Raw genomic sequence first — 21,837 nt, 5'->3', positions numbered from 1 at the left:
TAAGAACATGTTTGATTATCAGTGTAGTGATTTCGCTAGCCGAATTAGATATAGAAAGAGATTAAATATTATGGAGACTTCGTCCCATAATAGAGTTTTACTTGTGGTAAGACGCAAACAAGTGACCCCGTTTGAACGAGACGTTATGCGTTGACAAAATATGGATAATTTTCATGTGGGGCATTGTTATAGTTGTTCGTTATGATAATTCCATATAAGTTTTATTGGAAAAAACTTTGAAAGTCAAAGATTTTATCCAAGATCTCGTTTTTTGAATGAAGCGTTATTAATGGTGGAATTCTTACGGATGATATATATGTGCATGAAAAAATGTTGTATTATGGCTAGTCGTATGTGTCACAAAGAGGTTGAATCGGCAACTAACTTACTTTTGCATTGTCGAGGAATGATTAGTATTTGAAGTCTTTTGTGAATAATTACCGGAATTCATTGGGTGATGCATGAGTCTTTTGGTAGTTATTGAAAAGTTTGGATTGATGTGATTGATATGACATATCTACATATTTAAGTTATCATCCCAAATTTTTTGGTGGACTATTTTGTTAAAGAGAAATCGTAGTCGTTCGATGCGTGTCATTCATAATGCTATTATTATTATCATTATGTTTTTTTAGATTCTTTCAGGAAAGACAGTAAAGTATGTCGTGGAGTTAATCACTTTTCTCGATGATTTACGAGCTCGATAACTTATTAAGTATCGTTTTTTATTTTTATTTTTTTTCTTTTAATGTAATGTTTTGTCGTTAGGTTTAAACAACTTTTTTCATTTTTAATATACATTAACTTTTAAAAATAAATAGGAACATCATCTCTATATTTTGTTTGAAAAGGTTGGACTAAATTACTTTTTCATTACAAATTTTCAAATAAAATATAATTAAAGTAGGATAATAATTATATTATATTATATAAAAATAATAATTTAATAATTAAATTTAAAATGTATTTAATAATAAATTATAATGTTGATAGAAATATTATAAAATGTTAATTTAGAAAGAAAAAAATAAATTAATTTTGAGAAATTAAACTTAAAAGGTTAGTTTCAGAAAATACGACCCTCCCATATAGAGGAGATGGAGGGAGTGTACCTCTATTTCTCGACAAGGCATAAAATAAAAAGAAAATCATGGTTCGGGTGTTTCCCATCCTATGACTATCTCTCTCTGGTCTGTCGCCATCAAAAATTATAAATTATTATTTAAGCAGCTTTGTCCTTTAATCGATGATACCGACCCCCACCTAAAGATTCGTCTTCCTTACCCAGTCTCTTAAAACTCATCTGATTGTGTCATCTTTATATATAATTCTTACTCCACCTAAACCTAACCATCTCAAGCTACTGTGGTCCGGTCAATATATATAGGGCGCGTTAAATATGAGTGTTTGTAATTTCATTTTGCATTTTGCCTAATAAACTAACTTGAAATTTTATAATCAACACTATGTGTTTAAATACAGTTTTTTTCTCTCTATCTCTTTTCTTTAACGGAATAAACTAAGTATAAACCGAATTATATCTAACGTATATGAGAATAAGTTGAGTTTAAGCTGAGGAGAATAAACTCAATAAATATTACCCATACACTCTCAAGATTATTTTATCTTAAAAAATAATAAAAATTCAATACAAAATGTTTTATAATATAATTGATAGTTAATTAGTATATTTGGTACAGTGAAAGACTCCTCGTGGTGCATGGACAATTGAAAAACGTTTTAGTTGTCAAAGAAAATATTTAGAATAATAAAAAATAAAGGATATGTTGGTAAATTTGATTTAATCTAGACATTTTGTTTTGTTTTGTGAATTTAGATAAGACACTTGCTATTTATTTAACTAATTGATTAGTTATAGAACTATAATTAATTTTGTTTAATTAATAGAAAAAATAATTATTAAATTTTATACTAATTTGGGACTGCTTTGGTATTTTATCTGATTAATTAACAAATATTAAAATTAGAAACTCATTTCTCTAGTAATCTTATTAATAATTATAAAACAAAAAAATATATCTCATTATTTTATTATTTTAGGTAATAACTAATGTTGTAAAATTTCTACTCCATATATTTTTTTTATTAATATTTTTTTATTATGTGTTATCTAAAAAATTATAATTAATTATTTTAAAAAATAATATTATATTATTTTAATTAATTAATAAAAAGAAGGAGAATATATATATATCAATTTAAAATTTTCATTTGATCGTATTTTTGTTTGTAAAAGAGAAAGAAGAATATAAATTAATAATAATAATAATAATAATAATAATAAATGAATCTAAAAGAAGGAAATAATGAATGAAAAAAATAAAAATAAAAAAGTGTAGAGAACAAAAGGAAATTTATATTATAAGTTGAAATGTAAAAGGTTGAGATAAGAAAAAAAAAAATTTTAAACACAATATGTATTTGATTACTCTAACATATTACGCAAACGTTCGTAATAACCGCTTATAAGTTGAATCAAACGTCCCTTAAATAATGATTAGAAAGTAATTTTTTATTAAAAATATATTTTTGAAATTTGAAATTTCACATACAAGAGATTGCTATAAAACATCAGTTTTTTTCAATTAACTATATTAATTTTTTTTTTACAAACTCTATAATTTGGTAAGATATCAACAAACCAATCAAGATCCATGTTTTACGGAGAGTTGCTTACCAAACAAGACCAAAGCACGCCTTGTCAGCATTGGCCATCTGACATGGAATGCCACCTCATAACGAGTTGTCCGGGGTCTGCTTTTTTACTAAACTTTGACCAATTATTTTTCTAGCTAAAAAAATGAAATGATGATGTAACGATCGATAGTGTTCTAAGCAAAATTTAAGGAGAATTGTGTAATTTTATATATAAAAAAATAAATTAATGTATGACATGTTAGTTTGATTAAGTTGATGGATCTCATTTATTTGTTAAATTATTGACTTTGATACCAATTAAAATTTCAATCCACTAGTTAATCACTAAAATAAAAACCTAAACTAGAGCTTATTGCTAGTTGACTTATTATAAATATTAACTATAACTAAACATTATTTCATTCCCTCACTCGTTAATTATATCATTCAATTCATCAAAATATTAACATATTTTTATTTAAAACTATATTTTATATTATATATTAATATTATTTAATTCATTTACTAAAATACCCACATTCTCACCCGTATCCTCCATCAAAATTTTATTTATTTAAAATCACTACGGAACAAGCTTCTAATTTGAAAATTGTTATTTATTAGTGGAGAATGCACTCAATCAAATCAACCTTTATTTGGGACATTTATTTTTAAAAAAATGTTGAGGGGGTGATTTTAAAAAATATAAGGTATTGATTTATACTGACAAATAATATTTTTTTAAAATAGAAAATATTTAATTATTTTATTTAATAAATTGAGTGATGTGATTGATAAGAAAAAAGACGAGATAATGTCTGATTATATTTATATTAAAAAAAATCAACAAGCTCTTAGTCTAGCTCTCCATGTAAATTAGATAGAAAAAATGAAAACATTTAAATTGATCACACATTTAAATTGATCACTATGATTGTTTTAAATGTAGCATAAGATAAAAGAAATAAAAAAAAATAAAACAACATAACCATGTTGAGGTTAATTAATCAACTTTATTTTGTCATATATTTCATTCTAGTCAATTTCAAATCAAGAATGAATTGTGATTTGTTTTCCAAACAAGATTGTGATGAGAATCATTGGATTCACAAGTGAATTCAAACAATCTCTTATAGGTTAGGATTTAGATATCAAAAGTTTGAAATATTAGGTAGTATTTAAAAAAAATATTAATATATAATTAAAAAAATTAAAAGTATTTTGATATTTTATTTAATAATATAATTTACATTATTAATGAAAAAATATGTGAAAAAATAATGAAAATAAAAAGAATGATATTGAAACATAACTAGGATAATTAATTAATAAAATTATTGATAATGAAATAAGGGATTAAATCTAAATAATAATGCACTTAATGCATTATCAGTAACTACAATTTTATATGTACGATATTGTTATTGATTATTATTTATACAGTTATACTAATGAAGAATGGTTTTTACTATAATAATATTTTATTTATTTTAAAAAATAATAAAGTAATGATAAGTGTTTTGTTTATTTATAGAGAAAGAAACAACATTATTATTGCTTTTTTTTTTGTTTGCATTGACTCACTATTTCATTGTTGATAAAGGAACGACATCATGATGTAGAATTTTTTCTAATTTTTAGCTGAGATGAATTAGAATGAATTTGTTCTTTTAACTGAGAAAATTGTAACTCTGTTATTGAATATTATTCATTAATTGAACAAATCAAAATATAATTAAATTATTCTATTTATAACTAAATTAAAGAAAATAAATTCTTAAAATAAATAAATAAATAAAAATAGAAAAAAAAATAAGTAATAATAAGAGTAGAAATAAAAGCACATAATTTTAATCAATTACTAGAAGTCACCGATCTTTTTTAACATTACTCAGCAAGCAAAGGTGAAGCACACACCTGGAATTGTCTCGAAGAAGTACAAATTAATATGTGTGATGAAAGACTTTTTTGTGAGAGTATTTACAATTTGGTCTTGAGTATGAAATTTGAAGTAATTTTTTTTTTCATTTCATTCACAAACAAAATAAAAATCAATTTTTATATATTTTGTGCGAGCATGAAACACTTGGTTAACATATAAAAATGCAGCACCAATATTATCACACCATTGAGTAGAATGATTTACTAAATTGACTCTCAATTCACTAAATAATGATTGAAGTCAATATAGTTACATCATCGTTTCATGGGCAAATGCACGATATTCAGACTCAGTACTAGATCGAGTCATCACTAGTAAAAAGAGGGTAAATGACGATCATCTCTAGCGATTGGTTATGATACTGATCGGTGTAAATATAATAATACCGATTGGTTATAATACCAATCGGTATAGCCCAAGAAAATCCAATGGACACTTTCCGCGCTCTATTGCAGATGACCTATACTAATTGGTATTATAAATAGAACTTAACATTAATACTAATATTGTGTCTGTCCAATATATCTCTGACCTAAATTACAATCTAAATTCGTTATTCACAATTCAATCCTTACATCCAATGCAAAGTATTTCTCATTAAGTTAAACCATATTATTGATCTTCTTAAAGTAAAACCCTAATATTTTTCTAGTCTTCACTTCCTCTCTCTATCTCTCCCCCTAAGAATCCATAGTTGCTATTAGTGGGAGCTTGCCCCTTGAAGATGATTCATTCATGGTCGATTCCAACGACTCTATCATTTACAGCTCTACAACCAGTGATGATTATTACTTTGACTCCTACTCCCACTTCGGTCGGATTCATAACTTCGTTTTACATGTTTGTCAGGAAAATTGACAAGTGCAGGTTCGTCTAAGCCAAGTTCTAATCGTAAGTCCATGATTTGTTTGACGATATTCTCCGATAAGGTCCTTTCAAGAGTGACCACGTCAACATCGGACTTGAAATGCAGTGAATACAGTCGATGAATAATTTCTCACAAGCATTTACATAAACATCTAATGCGCTTAAAATTGGCAAGAGATCGTCCGCTAAAACCTTGTCAATTTGTTCATTCATTCTTCAGTAAGGCTAATTCATGACTCTTTCATTTTCGAAGATAAAGTCTTACCTGATAAAGAGACACGAGTTTAGATATCTGAAAGGTGAACGAAGCATATAACAATCCGATGAAGAAATCCACAGTCGGTCTAGAAGTAACATGCGAGCAATCTTCATCAGTGCAAACACAAACACCATCAGGCAGTGGATTCACCTTTTTAGTATACAAATAAGCTTAAAATAATAGCTAAAACATCCAATTTCAAATTAATATCCTTAAGAAATCCTTCAAATTCCACCTTAATTCATGTAGTCTGGAATTTCACTATCGAACGAGTTTAATAGCCTACCATGAATCATCACAGGTCAGAGGTTCTCGCTTGTGACGGTCGCCACTGCCTTTGCTTTCTTATCGTCGTCGTCACTTACTGAGTCTGCTTTTTCAGTTTTGGTATTACCTTATACTGATTGGTTAGATTCCAATCGGTGTTACCCTATATCGATTGATTGGGTTCCGATCGGCATGCTTTGAATTTGTAATACTGAGAGAGCTTTTAGCGATTGGTGACGATCAAATTAAATTCAATTTGTGTTTCCCTATACCGATTGGTAATAAAGGTATTACCAATCAGTTTACCGATCTATAAAGACTTTTTTTATTTGTGCACGACTTGTTTATTTGAATCCAAGAAATAAGATTATCTCTAAGAAAAATGCAATAATCAGTTATCGATCTTCGGTCATCTAGACATTCAGGTCTATCTAAACAAAATAAACTATCAAGTTCAAACTTGAAGTGCATCGTATGAATAATTCGTTATTGGGAGTGTGTGTTAAGTATCGCATTATTCGTTATTGGGAGTGTGTGTTAAGTATCGCATTATTCGTTTGACAACTATCTAGTGAAATGTAGTGGAAACTTGCATAAACTGACATTCTTTAGTGACAACAAATGCTAGATCAAGACGAGTGTGTGTCAAATATTGAAGATCCCCAAAAATACTTCTATAAATGGTAGGATCAGAAAGTGCATCACCAATTCATCATCATATCGAGAGAGATGAACTCGAAGTCGTAGGGGTATGGAGTGGCTTGGCATGAAACATATCAACACGTTTAAAAATATAATCAATGTACTTTGTCTGAGATAAAAAAATAATCATGAGATAATGCGTGTTGTTTCCATTTCTAAAAAATGTTCTATACTATCAAGATCTTTTATTGTAAATGCTTCACCTAAACGTTTAATTACTGTAGAGATATGGGTTGGAGAGAAACCCGTGAAGACAATATCATTGACATAGACGAAAATGTATGAAATAATATCACTAGAGTGAAATAAAAATAAAGCCATATCTGACTTGGATTCATTGAAGCCTTGAGAAAGCAATGTAGCTCGAAATGTAACATACCAAGCCCAAGGGGTTGTTTGAGGCCATAATTAGCTTTTGAAGCCGACATTACCCTATCAACAAATTTTGATTGAAAAAGTCCAGAGGTTGTGCCATGTAAAGCTCTTCATCAAGTGTACCATATAAAAAATATTACTTACATCTAATTGATGAATCGACCACAAATGAGTGACTACAAGAGTTAAAACGATGTGAATCGTTGTTGGCTTGACCATTTGACTAAATGTTTATTCATAATAAATACTATGTTGCTAATAGAAGTCTTTAATAATAAAACGTGATTGTTTCGTTCAATAGAACCGTCATCTTTGTGTTTGATTTTGAAAATCCATTTTCACCCTACAATATTTTGTTGTGACGAACGAAGAACACGTGACCATGTTTGATTGTAGATAAGTGCATTAAATTCAGAAGTTATTGCAAAAAATCATGTCTTATATTTGTGGGCAGTTGTATAACATGTTGGTTTTAAAGCAAAAATAGTAGTAGCAGAGTTATTAGTGGGAACATGATATCGAGATCGAGGACGAGCACAAGTTATTATAGGATGAATTGAACATTCAGACGCTTCTTATGGTGATGATGTTCTAACAACGTCTTCCATAGGCTCGGGTTGAGTAGTTATATGCTCAATGGGCTCAACATGAGGAGTAATTATGGGATTAACTTCAGTACAAGAAATGGATGGTGACCGTTTCGGAATTTGAGAGTAACGTGGATCAATTTGTATCTCAATGGAGTTTGAAATCATTGTTTATGTATTATGTTGACTTTTGACTATTGGATCTTTGAAGAACAATTAGGAAGAAAGAAAATGCTGGAAAATTGGGAAGGACAATAAGATTTGTTGAAGAGGAAAAAGTTTTAAAATTCTCAAGTGTTCTATATTAACCTTTACAAACAACCATTATAAAAGAGTAATTAGCCTAGAAACCCTAAATTACTTATACATACAAGCTCAAGCCCATTAATAATTAAATAAACCCTAATTGTATAAAAGACAATAAAGTCCTACAACTTTTAATTTTCTGACAATCAATGCTTAAACTCACAACTCCCCCGTAAGCTTGATTTGGTTTGAGATTCTTCACGCCGAGCAGCTCTTGCATCTCTGCAAATTTGACTCTTGTTAGTGCTTTAGTGAGAATGTTTGTACGCTACTCTCTAATGCCTATGAACTCTACAATGATCTGTCGATTCTCGACGCATTCACGAATGAAGTGGAACCGAGTGTTGATGTGTTTGCTACATCCAAGAAACAACGGGTTCTTCATTAATGCTATTGCGGACTTGTTGTCGACATAAAGAGCTATCGTCCTCGGCTCGCATCCGAGCATCTCGCTCAACAAGTTTCTCAGCCAAAGTCTTTGGCACAACTCTGTAGTAGTTTCCATAAACTCCGTCTCACATGAAGATAAAGCAACCGTTCGCTGCTTCTGAGATTGCCAAGTGATTAGATTCCCGTTGAGATAAAACACCATCCATCCAGTACTTTTTATGTCGTCTGTGTCACTAGTTAGGTCGTTGTCAGTAAAACCAACGAGTTCTTCAACTTCTCGTCCTCTTCTTAACTGAATCTTATAGCCCGTCATTCCCTTCACGTAACGAAGAATGTGTTTTACTGTCTATTGGTTTAGAGTGGTAGGCTTCTCCATATATCGACTCACTATGCCAACTACATAAGAGATATCGGGTCGAGTGTGTGTCAAGTACCTGAGACACCCGATGATACGCCTATACTCCTTTGGATCTACTAAGCTTCCTTCCACATCCTTTCCGAGCTGCAACTTTGCTTCCATAGGATACTTGTTCAAGTTACAATCCTCCATTACAAATTGTTTCAACACCTTCTTCGCATAAGCTTTTTGCTTCACCTCGATGCTATATTTCTTATGGTTCACCTCGATACCAAGATAGTACGAGAGTAGCCCGAGATCACTCATCTCGAACTCCTTCATCGTCTGGTTTTTGAAATCCTCAACACCCTTGATGCTTCATCCTGTCACAATCAAGTCGTTGACGTATACGCCAACAATGAGTACTTCTTCTCCATGGTTTCTAGTGTACACAGCCTACTCTTGAGAACACTTCACAAAACTGAGACTCGTCATTCTCTTGTTGAGGCAAGTGTTCCACGCCCTTGGTGCTTGACGTAGTCCATAGAGAGCCTTGTATAACTTGTACACCTTGTGCTCTTTATTCTTAATGATGCATCCTTCAGGTTGAGCGGCATAGACTTATTCTTCGATGTCACCATTGAGAAATGCTGATTTGACATCCAAGTGGTGAATCTCCCATCCACGGTGAGCTACGATGGCAAGAATTAGCCTGACCGTGTCAAGTTTCGCCACCGGTGTAAATGTCTCCTCAAAGTCAACGCCTTGCTTATGCACATAGCATTTTGCTACCAATCTCGATTTGTGCTTGACGATGTTGCCTTCGCTGTCTATTTTCAATTTGAAAACCCACTTTAACTCGATGGTCTTGTGATTGGGTGGTAAGTCGGTGAGCTCCCATGTCTTGTTCTTCCTAATAGACTCGAGCTCTTTTTTCATGGCCTAATTCCACGACTCTTCAACTGCCTCATCGTGATATGTTGTTGGCTCGTCGGTGGTGAGTAATAGCAATTCATCAAGATCCATCTCTACTAGTGGTGTCTCCGCATAGACATCTCGTAGGATTCCAAACTCCACGGAATTTTGTACAAGCTTGTTGTTGTTGTTGCACCACTCACACTTCATCTATGCTCATATAGATTTTCTCATATAGATTTTCACGCAAGATGGATTAAGAAACTTGTGCGCCTTGCTTCCGTCTTCGAACTTCACATTTCTGATAATTTTCTTGTCAAGATCATTGAGTTTCTCTCGATGGCCCGTCATATGGTTGCTTGCTCCATTGTCAAGGTACCACACATCAGTGTGATTACACTCATCGCCACTTACGATGAGTTTCTCTATAACTTTCTCTTCATTGAACAACGCCACCTCTGGTTCCTCCTTGGACGGTTCTTGCATGAACTCTTCAAGGTTTGTCTTCTCCTCTCCCTCAACAAACATTAATATTGGCTCCTCGTCATTAAAGCTAGTAATGTTTGCATCATCGTCTTCGGGCAAAGAATTCGTCACTACCTCAACAAACATCAATGATGGCTCCTCATCATAGAAGCTAGTGAGGTTTACCTCATCGTCAGACCTTTTGTTAGGGCACTCAGACGCGTAGTGCCCGTACTTTTGACAAGCGTAACACTTCACTATGCTCTTGTCTTTGTGGGGCTTGGTGTCTTCTTTTCGAGGTAAGCTTTTTACACGACCTCACCCTTGACCTTGCCCTTTGCCACGACCTCGGTTATCTCCATCGCTGTCGCTGCGACTTGACGATATAGAAGAAAAATTGGCTCAATTTTTCTTCATTCGTGACACCCATTCATCATGCGTGAGCAATAAATGCTCCTCCTCTTGGTCTTCATAGTCGCTAAGTCTCTCCTCGTGGACTTTGAGACGACCGACGATCTCCTCGACAGTCATATTCTTGAGCTCACCAAATTGCTCGATCGTTGTAACGATCTTCATGTATGTTTTTGGTAAGGCTCTAAGGAACTTATTGAAGACGGATATTTCCTCCACCTTCTCTCCTAACGAGCGAATACTAGTCACAATGGATGTCAATTTCATAGAGAAATCATCCACCGATTCCCCATTCTTCATGCGGATCGCCTCGAATTATGTCTTCAAAGTTTGTACTTTACATCCTTAACTCTCTCCACTCCAACATGCATTGTCTTTAGCGTCTCCCACGCTAGCTTGGCGGAATCCTTCTCAGCCACCATGAGAAGGACGTCTTCAAGAAGTGCTTGATAGATGGCGGTAAGAGTCATTCTATCCATCCGTTTGTCGACATCATCGAGCATCACGGTTTCCCACACTCATTGTGTTTGTAAGTTTACCCACATCTTCAACGCCTATACCGAGTAGTTACTCTTAGCGAGTAACGGATAGGAGAGCATCACGTTCCCTTCTCTTCCAATCTTCATTGTTGCTGTATCTCTAGTTGATCTTGTCGATGCCATGTTCTTCAACCTAGCTCTGATACCAAATGTTGACTTTTGACTATTGGATCTTTGAAGAACGATTACGAAGAAAGAAAATGCTGGAAAACAAGGACAATAATATTTGTTGAAGAGGAAAAAGTCTTAAAATTCTCAAGTATTCTGTATTAACCTTTACAAACAACCATTATAAATGAGTAATTAGCCTAGAAACTCTAAATTACTTATACATACAAGCCCAAGCCCATTAATAATTAAATAAACCCTAATGGTATAAATGACAATAAAGGCTTACAACTTTTAATTTTATGACAATCAATGCTTAAACTCACATATTAGTCGCACTTTGTGTTGATATTGATGTGGGAAGTGAGATTGGGAATACCATTTTATTGATAGTGAAATGTCGAGATATGAATATCCTCCATATTAGAATATGTAAACATTTGTATCCTTTGTGAGAAGAGCTATAACCAAGAACTAAATATTTAACCGATCTAAAATCTAATCTGTGTTGATTATATGGTCGTGTAAGAGGGTCACATGCACAACCGAAAGTTTTAAGTGTGGTATAGTCGGGTAGTTTATTGAAAGAAACTTCAAATGGCGATTTACGCTATGAGATTGGTGTTGGTAGTCTATTGATCAAGTATGTGGCGGTAAAAAAAATCTCCAAGCCAATATGTGTGGTTACTTACTAAATTTTGTCGGTTGCAAAATGAGTAACACTTACTGAATTTTTTGAAATATTTGGTACGTGAAAAATATTTTGAAGATGTAATGGTCTTTGATTGCTCGTAATAGTTGAGTTTCTAATATTAGCTATAGATATACTTGTGACATTACCAACTTTAATATCATTGTTACTTGTGTATGGAGTGTAAGTTTGAAGTTTATTTAAATCTTATATAACATGATCAGATGCATGAGAGTTGGGGTACCATGTTGGATCTGATTTGGTAGAAGGAGAAGTCGTCATGACTATTAAAAAAGACTGTTTCTTATCGTATTGTGCCTATTTTATTGCAAATCTGACATATAATTATTTGTGATTAACAATTGGCGATAGTATGTTCTAATCTATTGCAAATGGTACATTTGAGGCGATTTCCGTTATTATGATTTGCATTTGGAGAAATCTTGTTTGAAGAATGTCTACTATCGTTAGAAGACCCACATTTTAATCCATTAATCCAGCTACTAAATTTTTATGTTTATCAGGAAAAATGTGATGAATATGAACATAAAGTGTTACGACCTCTATTTTGGTGTTTATTTTGATTTTCTTGTTGATTTCTTCCATATACAACATTAGCGGTAAGTTCTCCTGTTGGGCGTGAAGAAAGAAGGTATTGCTCGTGTGTAAGAAGAAGTCACGTAAGTTCGTTGACACTTACGGGTTCTCATCTTGTGGAGACTGCAATAATGATTTATTCAAATTTTGTTCACAAGTCTCCAAGAATATAAAGAATAAGATCAAGATTCGTAACTTTATGGTCAAACATAGTCAATGCGTAAATTGTCGATTTCATCTTCTGAAGGTATTCTTGAACACTTGAGTTACCTTTTCCGAAAATTTGGACTTGTAGTCTCAATTTCATTAATCGAGTTGTAGTTTGATTAGAGAAAAAAATTTCTAGAGTTTTCCAAGTTTTCTTGCCGTATCATTAGCATATACAATGACTTATGTGAAAAAAAAACGGTAAAATTGAGATTAACCAACTTAGAACTTTTGAATCTTTAATCTCCCATTTTTATAATTTTGGATTCTTGATTGTTTTTATTATCCCATCTTTGTCGGTGATACTAATTGTATTTGGTGGAAGATTTTCTTCTCCATTAATATGTTGTATGAGACCACATCTTTTAATGAGAGGAATAATTTGAGATTTCCACAAAACATAGTTGTGTTGATCTAGCTTCAAAATAATTGATAGAAGAATGTAGTGATTTTTATCTCCATTGATTTTTGACGTTGATGTATAAGTTATTTTCTAGTTGTGATACCATGTTAGAAATTAAAAGACTTGTAAATAAAAAAAATAAAACTTTGTTCTTAATTATTATTCTTTATATTTTTGAATTAATTAATTAAATTCCAATATTTATAACTAAACTATAAAGAAACTAGATTTTGAAAATAAAAGAATAAATAAGAAAAGAAAAGAGATTGAATAATAATAGGAGGAGACGCATCATTTTAGTAGAAGATGTAACGATTCTTGCATGCGATCTTCCTTCTATATAATATATTAATATATAAAAAATTTTATGGAAAAAATCTTTAATCTATATATATAATGATGGTTAATTTTTAAAGTGCCCGGATTGCCGGGTCGAGAGTTGTGATAAATTTGGATATTTATGTGAGAGTAAATGGATACTTGGATCGAATTGTGAGTTGACCCGCCCATAAACTTAAAATGGTTAAAAATAAAATTAAAAATGCTATTTGTATGTTTCAAACTTGTAACCTAACAAAACAAGTACAACCCTTTAACCAACTAGGCTAACAACACTTTATATTTAAGATTCAACACCAAATTTGATGAACGCGAGACACTTAAAAATAAAAGTTCAACATTTTAACTAACTAATATATATATATATATATAATGATACTTAATTTTTAAAGTGTCTGGATTGCCGGGTCAAGCGCTATGGTTAATTTGAATATTTATGTGAGAGTAAATGAATACTTGGGTCGGATTGTGGGTTGACCCGCCTATAAACTTTAAACGGTTAAAAATAAAATTAAAAATGTTATTTGTATGTCTTGAACTTTTAACATAACAAAACAAGTACAACATTTAACCAAGTGTGATTGAGATGTGGTTTGCCGAGGGATAATAGACCGGTATCATTTGAAAGTGGTTAAATAAATATGAATCAAATATTTGATTGACCAAATTGTGAGGTCACGATACTAATAATAAAAAACATGAATCAAATATTTGATTGATAAAGTGAAAATGTAAAGTCACGAATTGAGAGATTCATTCGGAAAAAATATGTGATGAAACATGTGAGAAAATAAGTTGTTTTATCGAAGTGAATAAAATGTGTAATGAGAACGTTATATTTTTTATTTTAATATATTTTTCGTGATTTATTAAGAATTTCAAATATTAAATAGATATTATTATAATTTTTTTAATTTATTTTGTTTTTATTTTTACGAAATTTTTTCTAGTTTCAATAATAGAGTTTAAAATTAATTTGTCACAAATGATGGATTTGAATTAAAAGAATACAATTTGACTAAGTTTACAAAGTGTCCTTACAGTTTAAATAAATCTTCTATATAACTCTTTAGCAAATTGAAGGGATAAAAGAAGATAGAAAAAAAAATATAATGTGTTCAAATCATAATGAAACAGTCTAATAAAATTCACTACTAATTATTTCTTTCTATTATAATCATTGACTTATTCGAATGATTATTAAATGATCATTAAATGATTCATCATTTTTAAAAATTATTTTTATGATAATTATATCCATTAAATTATCAACTAAAATATTTTTTTAAAAAACTTCATTTTTTTAAATTACATTGTTTTAAGTCTTTTTTAGGTAATAACCAAATTTTGATAACATCCATCCAAACATAGTTATTTAAATAATTAAATTTTCAATGATTTAAGTTAGAGTTGTAAGTTTAAAAACTCTTTCAATTAAAAGTTGTTGTCATTGATCATGGCCACATTTGAATTTGAAGTAATGTATTTTTTTCTTAAAATATAATATTTTGAACTAAGTATAATGTTTTTTTGTTGATTTACTTGAACAACTCATTCTAATAAAACATTAAATTAATCAATTAAATTAGTTTTGGTCAACATACATATATTTTATTCTTGCTTAAAATTTATTAAGTTGAATATATGATTTTCAAACTAACCTTGTTTAAAGTTTAATTTCTCAAACTAACCTATTTTGTTTATTTCCTAAACTAACACAATTTAATGTTGAAATCAGTTTGTTTATTTTTAATATATATATATATATATATATATATATTTATTAATAGTATAATATATTTTTCAATATATTTTAAATTTAATTATTTAAATTATATATATATATATTTACATAATTAAATTATTATTTTATATAATATGATATATTATATAAATAATTATTATCGTAATTTTAATTATATATATTTAATTTCTCATCTTTTATATTTAATTTTTAATATTTGTGAAACTTTAAATGTTATATGAAATTATAAAATTAATAATTCTGTAATATTATTTAAAAATTTAATAATTAATAATACTGTAAAAAAAAAAAAAGATAAATATGTCAAAATCAACTTCCAATAAAGACATAAAGGTGTAGCCAATAAATTCATAAGGGTGTATTAAGATCCTAATAATTTTAAAATAAGATTACTGTAATAATTTTTATTAATTATTAAATTATTTTAAAAAATATTTTAAATTATTTATGTAATAAGTAAGTAATTATAAAAATATTAAATGATGATAACATATATTATATTATATAAAATTGATAATTTAAATATATAAAATTAAATTTAGAATGTAGTTAGTAATAAGATATAATACTAATAAAAATATTAAAAATAGATAAGGTAAATGAATTTGAATAATAAATTAGGTTAAAAAATATGTTAATTTAGAAAGTTAATTTCAAACAAGTTTATTTTGGTAAATGAACAAAGTTGACCCAAGTTGAACCGGATTGCATGGCTGGATCAGGCTAACTCGTTACCTCAAAAATAAAAATAAAAATAATGCATGAAATTAATTTATTTTTAAAATATTAAGTTGGTAAATTTATATGGACCCCTTTCTATGTCTCTCTTTAATAGGCAGATCAGCTTTATCGATGGCTGCCCCATCACCACCACCACCCCCTCCTCATCTTCTTTGATCAATAATTTCGATGGACCCAATATATAATTTGGGAATATATAGTACAATACAAATTTGTTTCAACTTCTATCCTATCCTATCTTATATTCTGTAAATTAGCTACATACAGTCCAAAATCAATCATTCACTACACTGCAAACTCTACTCTCACACACAAACACAACATTTATTTTAAAATGACAGAAGAAAATCAATTAATTTGTCATGTCCAACATGAAAATTTCATAAAACAAATATTTTCATCTTCTTTAACCAGGGCGGAATCAGAATTTCAAGTCTACCCGTTAACCCGGGCTAAAAACATTTTTACAAAAACTAATATAACACGAAATTTTTTAAATAGTTCATAAAACATTAAAAAACATGAATTGATTCATCACAACGAAACAAAGCATGACATTAGAAAAATTATAAATAATAAAGAGAGAAAAATAAATATCTTAGACCAAAGATACAAAAAAAAACGACATTACTATTTAAGTTGGGATTTACGATTTTTTGAAATATAATATTCATCAATAATTGAATTTGTGTCTATATTTGAAAACAAATTCTCTCTCAATATGAATGATCATGGAATAGGTGAGAAAATCTTCTAAAAGATTTTATCAAGAAAAACTTTTTTAATATGTTTCATAGCGGAAAATGCTCGTTTAGTAGTCGTCGTTGAAACAGGTAAAGTTAAAACTAAACGGATCGACCTATCAATCAAATGATATGGCTCAATCTTTTTGTTTCAAATAAACCTCGACACAATTATGAGATAGTGAACATATTCTGGAAATTTTCATGACAAACTATATCAATCTCAAAATGTTGTATTTGATTCCTCAAATGATGCATTTCTTATTTGGTGAAATTCTCGGGATAATACTTCTCGGCGATAGTCAGAATTTTATCGATGTTGAACTTTTTAAATTTATCATTTGAGTCGAAAGTAGAACTAAGCAAAAGAAGTTCGACTATCTCATCACTAAATCTGAAGTTTAACTCTTCCAACTGAAAATCTATTGCAGCATTGAATATATCATAATGAAAGTGATGTTCAACTGTGATGGTATTCTTTTGTCCACGTGAACGACTATATTTTTATAATGAGCACTAATCTCTGGTATATCAACATCTAATCTTGTGTAAAATGATATGACATACGAAAGAAGAATGTCAAATCCATCATTTTTAATTGTCAAGAGAATTGTTTTAGTCGTATATATCAAATTCATTGCATTTAATATATCAATAGACTTTCTTTGCAAGTCACGACTAATAAAATTTGTGATCCCCATAATTCTATGCATCAAGTGCAAAATAAAAATGAAATCAAAAGACTTTATCACTATTAAAGATCCACCAGCTTCCCCACGCATCGAAATAGAGAACCATCTTTGATAATGTTTTCAAGCACATTAATAGTTGCATCATACATATCTATTAAGCTGCAAATAGAATCAAAATGGGAACTCCAACGAGTAGTTCCTAGTCGATACGAAGTATCAATCTAGTTAGCTCCTCGTCCAATCTCACATTCACCATCAGCAATAGAACGAGAAATTTCAACTGTAACTCGGTATTGCGTTTTGAAAAAGATGTAATAAGATTGATAATAATTGTTAAATTCGAAAAGAAAAAAGCCATATAGAGATCTTCTTTTCAGCAGCAGCAACTAATGCTAGTTGTAGTCGATGGGCAAAGCAATACACATAATACGCATAAGGGAAATCTTTAAGAAATAAAACTTGCAAAACATTAAAAATACCATTCATATTGCTATGACCATTATATCTCAGACATCGCATATTATTAACTTCTAGGTTATATCTAGTGAGAACATTACATATTTCTTTCTTGAGTGTTACAGCCGTTGTATCATGAACATGTACAATTTGGAAAAACGTTCCCGCAAAACACCATTGACATCTACAAATCTAAAAATTATAGTCATTTGTTCCTTTTTAGATATATTATTCGCTTCATCCACCAAAATACAAAATTTGGAATTGCTAATTTCATCACTTATTTTATTTATGACCCTATTACCAATAATGTGAAGGATTTTCTTTTGAACTTCATGTGACGTATACTTTGCATTTCCTTGAGATTTCCCTAAGATTACATTACCAATATTATCATTTCATTTTCCCAAAAGCTTTAACATCTCAATAAAATTACCTTGATTTTGGGAATCTAAAGATACATCATGACCTCTTAATGCACATGCTTGCAAACTTAGTCAACGAACACTTTCAATTGTTGTTGCAAGCCTTAATCGATTATTTTGAATTTGTTCGGAAGATTCTCAATTCATGACTTTATATATCCCCCCATCGTGAGACAAAAAGGCACACTTACCTCCATCATTAACACGTTTCCAAATTTTAAAACCTTCAACTGTAAATGGAGATTGTTGAGATTTACCTGATTCAAAGAGATAACATGGAAAATAAAATACAACATCCTTCGAATGAGAGTACTCCAACCATGTGAACTTTTTAAACTAATAGTATTGAAATGGATGTTGTTGCTTTCCAAATTCAGATCTCGGATACTTCAACAATATAAGTTGATATGGTTTCATTTTAATGTAAGTCCGTCTAATTTCATCATGATGATTTACCGGATATCACTGCATAGAAATACGCAGTCCATGATCTCGTTCACGTGTAATTTCATCAAACTCAACTCTTTGAGATTTAGAAAGAGATTTTAGATTCTCATCGAAAATTATTGTATTTGGTTCGATTAACTCAGATAATGAAGGATTATCAATTTTTAGCTTAAAAAAATATAAAATATTGTCTTTTCTCTTTCTCTCTAAATTTGACATTAAAAAATTGTTGAATTTCAAAATTCTCAATCTGCAAATATATTAAATACTAAAAAAAATTATCATCGAAACATGAATAATGTAAAAACGATTTACATAGACACAAATTACTATAAATTGAAATTATACAACCCTGGTGAAAGAATAAATTTCAATCTAGGCCGACAAAATGTGCTCATTCGTTTTAGTCTTACAAATTATAGAGATCTAATAAGTAGTGAGAAAAAATTTAAATTTTAAAATGATGACTGTGACTATTATTGTTAAGGACATATTTTTTAGTTAAGTTGAATAAATTAAATATAATTTATATTGGTAGATAATTAAATTTAATTAGTATTGAATAAGTTAAAAAAAATTTAATTAGGAAGTAATTAATAGTTATTTTTTAGGAATTAATAAATTAAGATGTTTAATTATAAATAAATATATTATATAATATATTAGTATTGACTAGTAACATTTATTTATTTATTTATTTATTTAGGAATTAATAAATTAGATTTAAGTTGCTTAGATGGAAAAAATATATTATAGAATGTATAGGTTAGAATTAAATGTTTAGATAGAATAAATATATTATATAATATATAATTAGTTAGTTGGTGAGGGCTTTGTGCTATTATATAGAAGTTAATAAATTAGGTAGTTATATAATTATATATTATATAATATAGTAGTACTACTAAGGACCTAAGTCCCGCCCGGTTTTAGTTGTGAGTGGCTCCGTCACTGACCTTTAGACTTGGTTAAGTTGCATAAAATATGTGTAATATATTGATATCTAGGTTCGAACGCTATCTAACATAGTTGGTTGGACGGTAGGAACAAAATTTCACGGATGCCACTTCTTAAATCTCGAAAGAATAAAGTGAAACATGAGTTATTTCAGAGTTTAAACCGGGTAAAGCTGAAATTATGAATAGAACACAATGAAAAGTTGTGTATCTAAGTTAGAGAGGTTGTGATGTCTAACATGATTGGAAATCAGAAATAATCAAAACTGTTTGTAAAAGTTAGACTAGTGAACTATATGAATTATCTTCATGGATATTTTTTGGCTTGAATTGTGTTGAACTTATTGTTGGTTTAAATATTTGAACTCTATTCTCTGTACGAACTTAACCGTTAAAAAAACAGTTATTAGTTATTTTCTATAAAAGGAAAGGTAATTAGTCAATAATGGTTCCTTACAAATATACAAACTAACTGCCAACAAAAACAATTGAATCGGTTATTCATTAATGACAACAGATATCGTGTTTAAATCTGTTTTTCCAGATTTGGTATTCCACCCTACACCACTTTCACATAAATTAGTTATTTTATAAAATAAGTTAAAATTAATTAAGAGGATAAAAAATTAACCTATATTGTGAGGATGGTACAAAGCGAAATATCAAATCTGAAATATCAGATTGAGGTGCAAAATGCATTACAGTTGTTTAGAAGAAAAAATAGTTTCTCATTTACCAATTACTATCTAGGGTTTGATGTCATGTGAGTCTTTAATCTAGTCATTTGATATTAGAACATTAATATTTTTAAATTTTTATCTGAAACAAAGGAAAAATAAATAAATTATTCATGTTTCTTTTTTAAATAATAAAATATTTAAAATTATATAATTATGTGATAAATAAACATGGTAAAGTTAAGAATAAAGTTCAAAATGACTAAAAAATGTTAAAATCCAAACTTTAAATTATGCAATTCAAAATTGAAAACAAATAACAAAAAAAGGTTCAAGTTCCACTTCAAATTATAATTAACCCTTTAAAAATGTTAAGTTCCCTTCATATGTATTGAATATTAGAACTACAATAATGTGTTCAGCATTAATTTGACTTTACAATGAATGATAGTTAAATCACAATGAATGATAGATTAAATCTATTATAGGTAATTGTATTACTCAGATTCAATTTTAATAAAAATGTTTTTGATTAAATAGGAATAAAAAAACTCAAATGTGTCGTAAGATTGACAAGTAACTAGGGGACAATGTTTGAAGTAACACGTGTCGACCATTGATTAGGGCGGCTTTGATTCTACTGCAATGTACAGCTTTAGATTAAATTTGTTTGATTTTGATTTTGATTTTGTACTTTTGGAATTACATTTTCTAAATTAGTGTCCACTTCTTAATTTTTTTTTTTAATGTATGGTTTGTTATGTTTTCAAATAATTGTGTACAAATCAAATATTATTTTATTTTTTTTTATTAATTATATCACTTAATTTATTACTTAAAATACTAAAATATTATATATTTTAAATTATTGTTTTTTATTTTATTTATATATATTAATATTATTTAAATTTTTTTACCAAAACTAATTAATACCTCCTCAAAATCATTACTCATTATTCAATTTTTCTCTCTTAATTTTTTTAAAAGAAATGATGGAGAATATATTTGAAAATATAAAAATAATGACAAAAAAATATAGGAAAATTATATATCATCCTTTGAAGACCTATATCAATTTCTAAATATAACTCCATTTTAAAATATATATATATATATATATATATATATATATATATATATATATATATATATATATATATATATATATATATATATATATATATATATATATATATATCAGATTGTTTTATTCTGATTTTTTATTGAATATCTTGGAATGCATAAGTATATATTTATTCTTAAAAATATAAGCATCCCACTTAAAATTATAAATATTCATATGAAGAAAACTAGAAGCCAGGTTTATGAATAATCAAATTTAATAGAAAACCCTTAACTAAGGGTAAGGCATTGATGGTTGAGTGATTTGAGTTCTCAAATATCATTTTACTCACTTTCTAACTCAGTCACTCGATTAATCAATTAAAATACTAAAATATATTTTATTTTAAATTATTATTTATTATTATTATTATATATATATTAATATATATATTTTTTTTAAATTATTATTTTCTTAAGATCATCACAAATAATTATTTTCCTAGTC

General features: G+C 29.0%; 2 protein-coding genes across 2 annotated transcripts; both read right to left on the bottom strand.

Moving 5' to 3' along the window:
- Positions 1–8,699: 8,699 nt before the first annotated feature.
- Positions 8,700–9,032, bottom strand: LOC124936782 (uncharacterized mitochondrial protein AtMg00810-like). Its single transcript, XM_047477312.1, has one exon. It carries the CDS (start codon positions 9,030–9,032, stop codon positions 8,700–8,702), a length of 333 nt encoding a protein of 110 aa, XP_047333268.1.
- Positions 9,033–9,821: 789 nt separating this feature from the next.
- On the bottom strand, positions 9,822–10,984 carry LOC124936767. The gene is made up of 3 exons (XM_047477293.1): positions 10,818–10,984; positions 10,569–10,722; positions 9,822–10,304 (listed from the first exon to the last, which is right to left on the bottom strand). Exons 1-3 carry the CDS (start codon positions 10,982–10,984, stop codon positions 9,822–9,824), a joined length of 804 nt encoding a protein of 267 aa, XP_047333249.1.
- Between the last annotated feature and the right edge of the window lie 10,853 nt (positions 10,985–21,837).

The sequence above is a fragment of the Impatiens glandulifera genome, chromosome 1 (assembly GCF_907164915.1).
Source record: "Impatiens glandulifera chromosome 1, dImpGla2.1, whole genome shotgun sequence".
In the NCBI taxonomy this organism is placed as follows: Eukaryota; Viridiplantae; Streptophyta; class Magnoliopsida; order Ericales; family Balsaminaceae; genus Impatiens; species Impatiens glandulifera.
Note: the sequence above shows the minus strand (reverse complement) of the source record. Positions and strands in the feature narration are given on the sequence as shown.

Excerpts from the sequence above, each read along its gene's own strand:
- LOC124936782 (XM_047477312.1), bottom strand. The coding sequence starts at position 9,032 with ATGAAGGAGTTCGAGATGAGTGATCTCGGGCTACTCTCGTACTATCTT.
- LOC124936767 (XM_047477293.1), bottom strand. The coding sequence starts at position 10,984 with ATGCTCGATGATGTCGACAAACGGATGGATAGAATGACTCTTACCGCC. Across the intron at positions 10,723-10,817 it reads GAGAGAGTTAAGGATGTAAA|TATTCGCTCGTTAGGAGAGA; the intron begins GTACAAACTTTG and ends CATTGTGACTAG. Across the intron at positions 10,305-10,568 it reads AGATCGTCGGTCGTCTCAAA|TACGGGCACTACGCGTCTGA; the intron begins GTCCACGAGGAG and ends GCTTGTCAAAAG.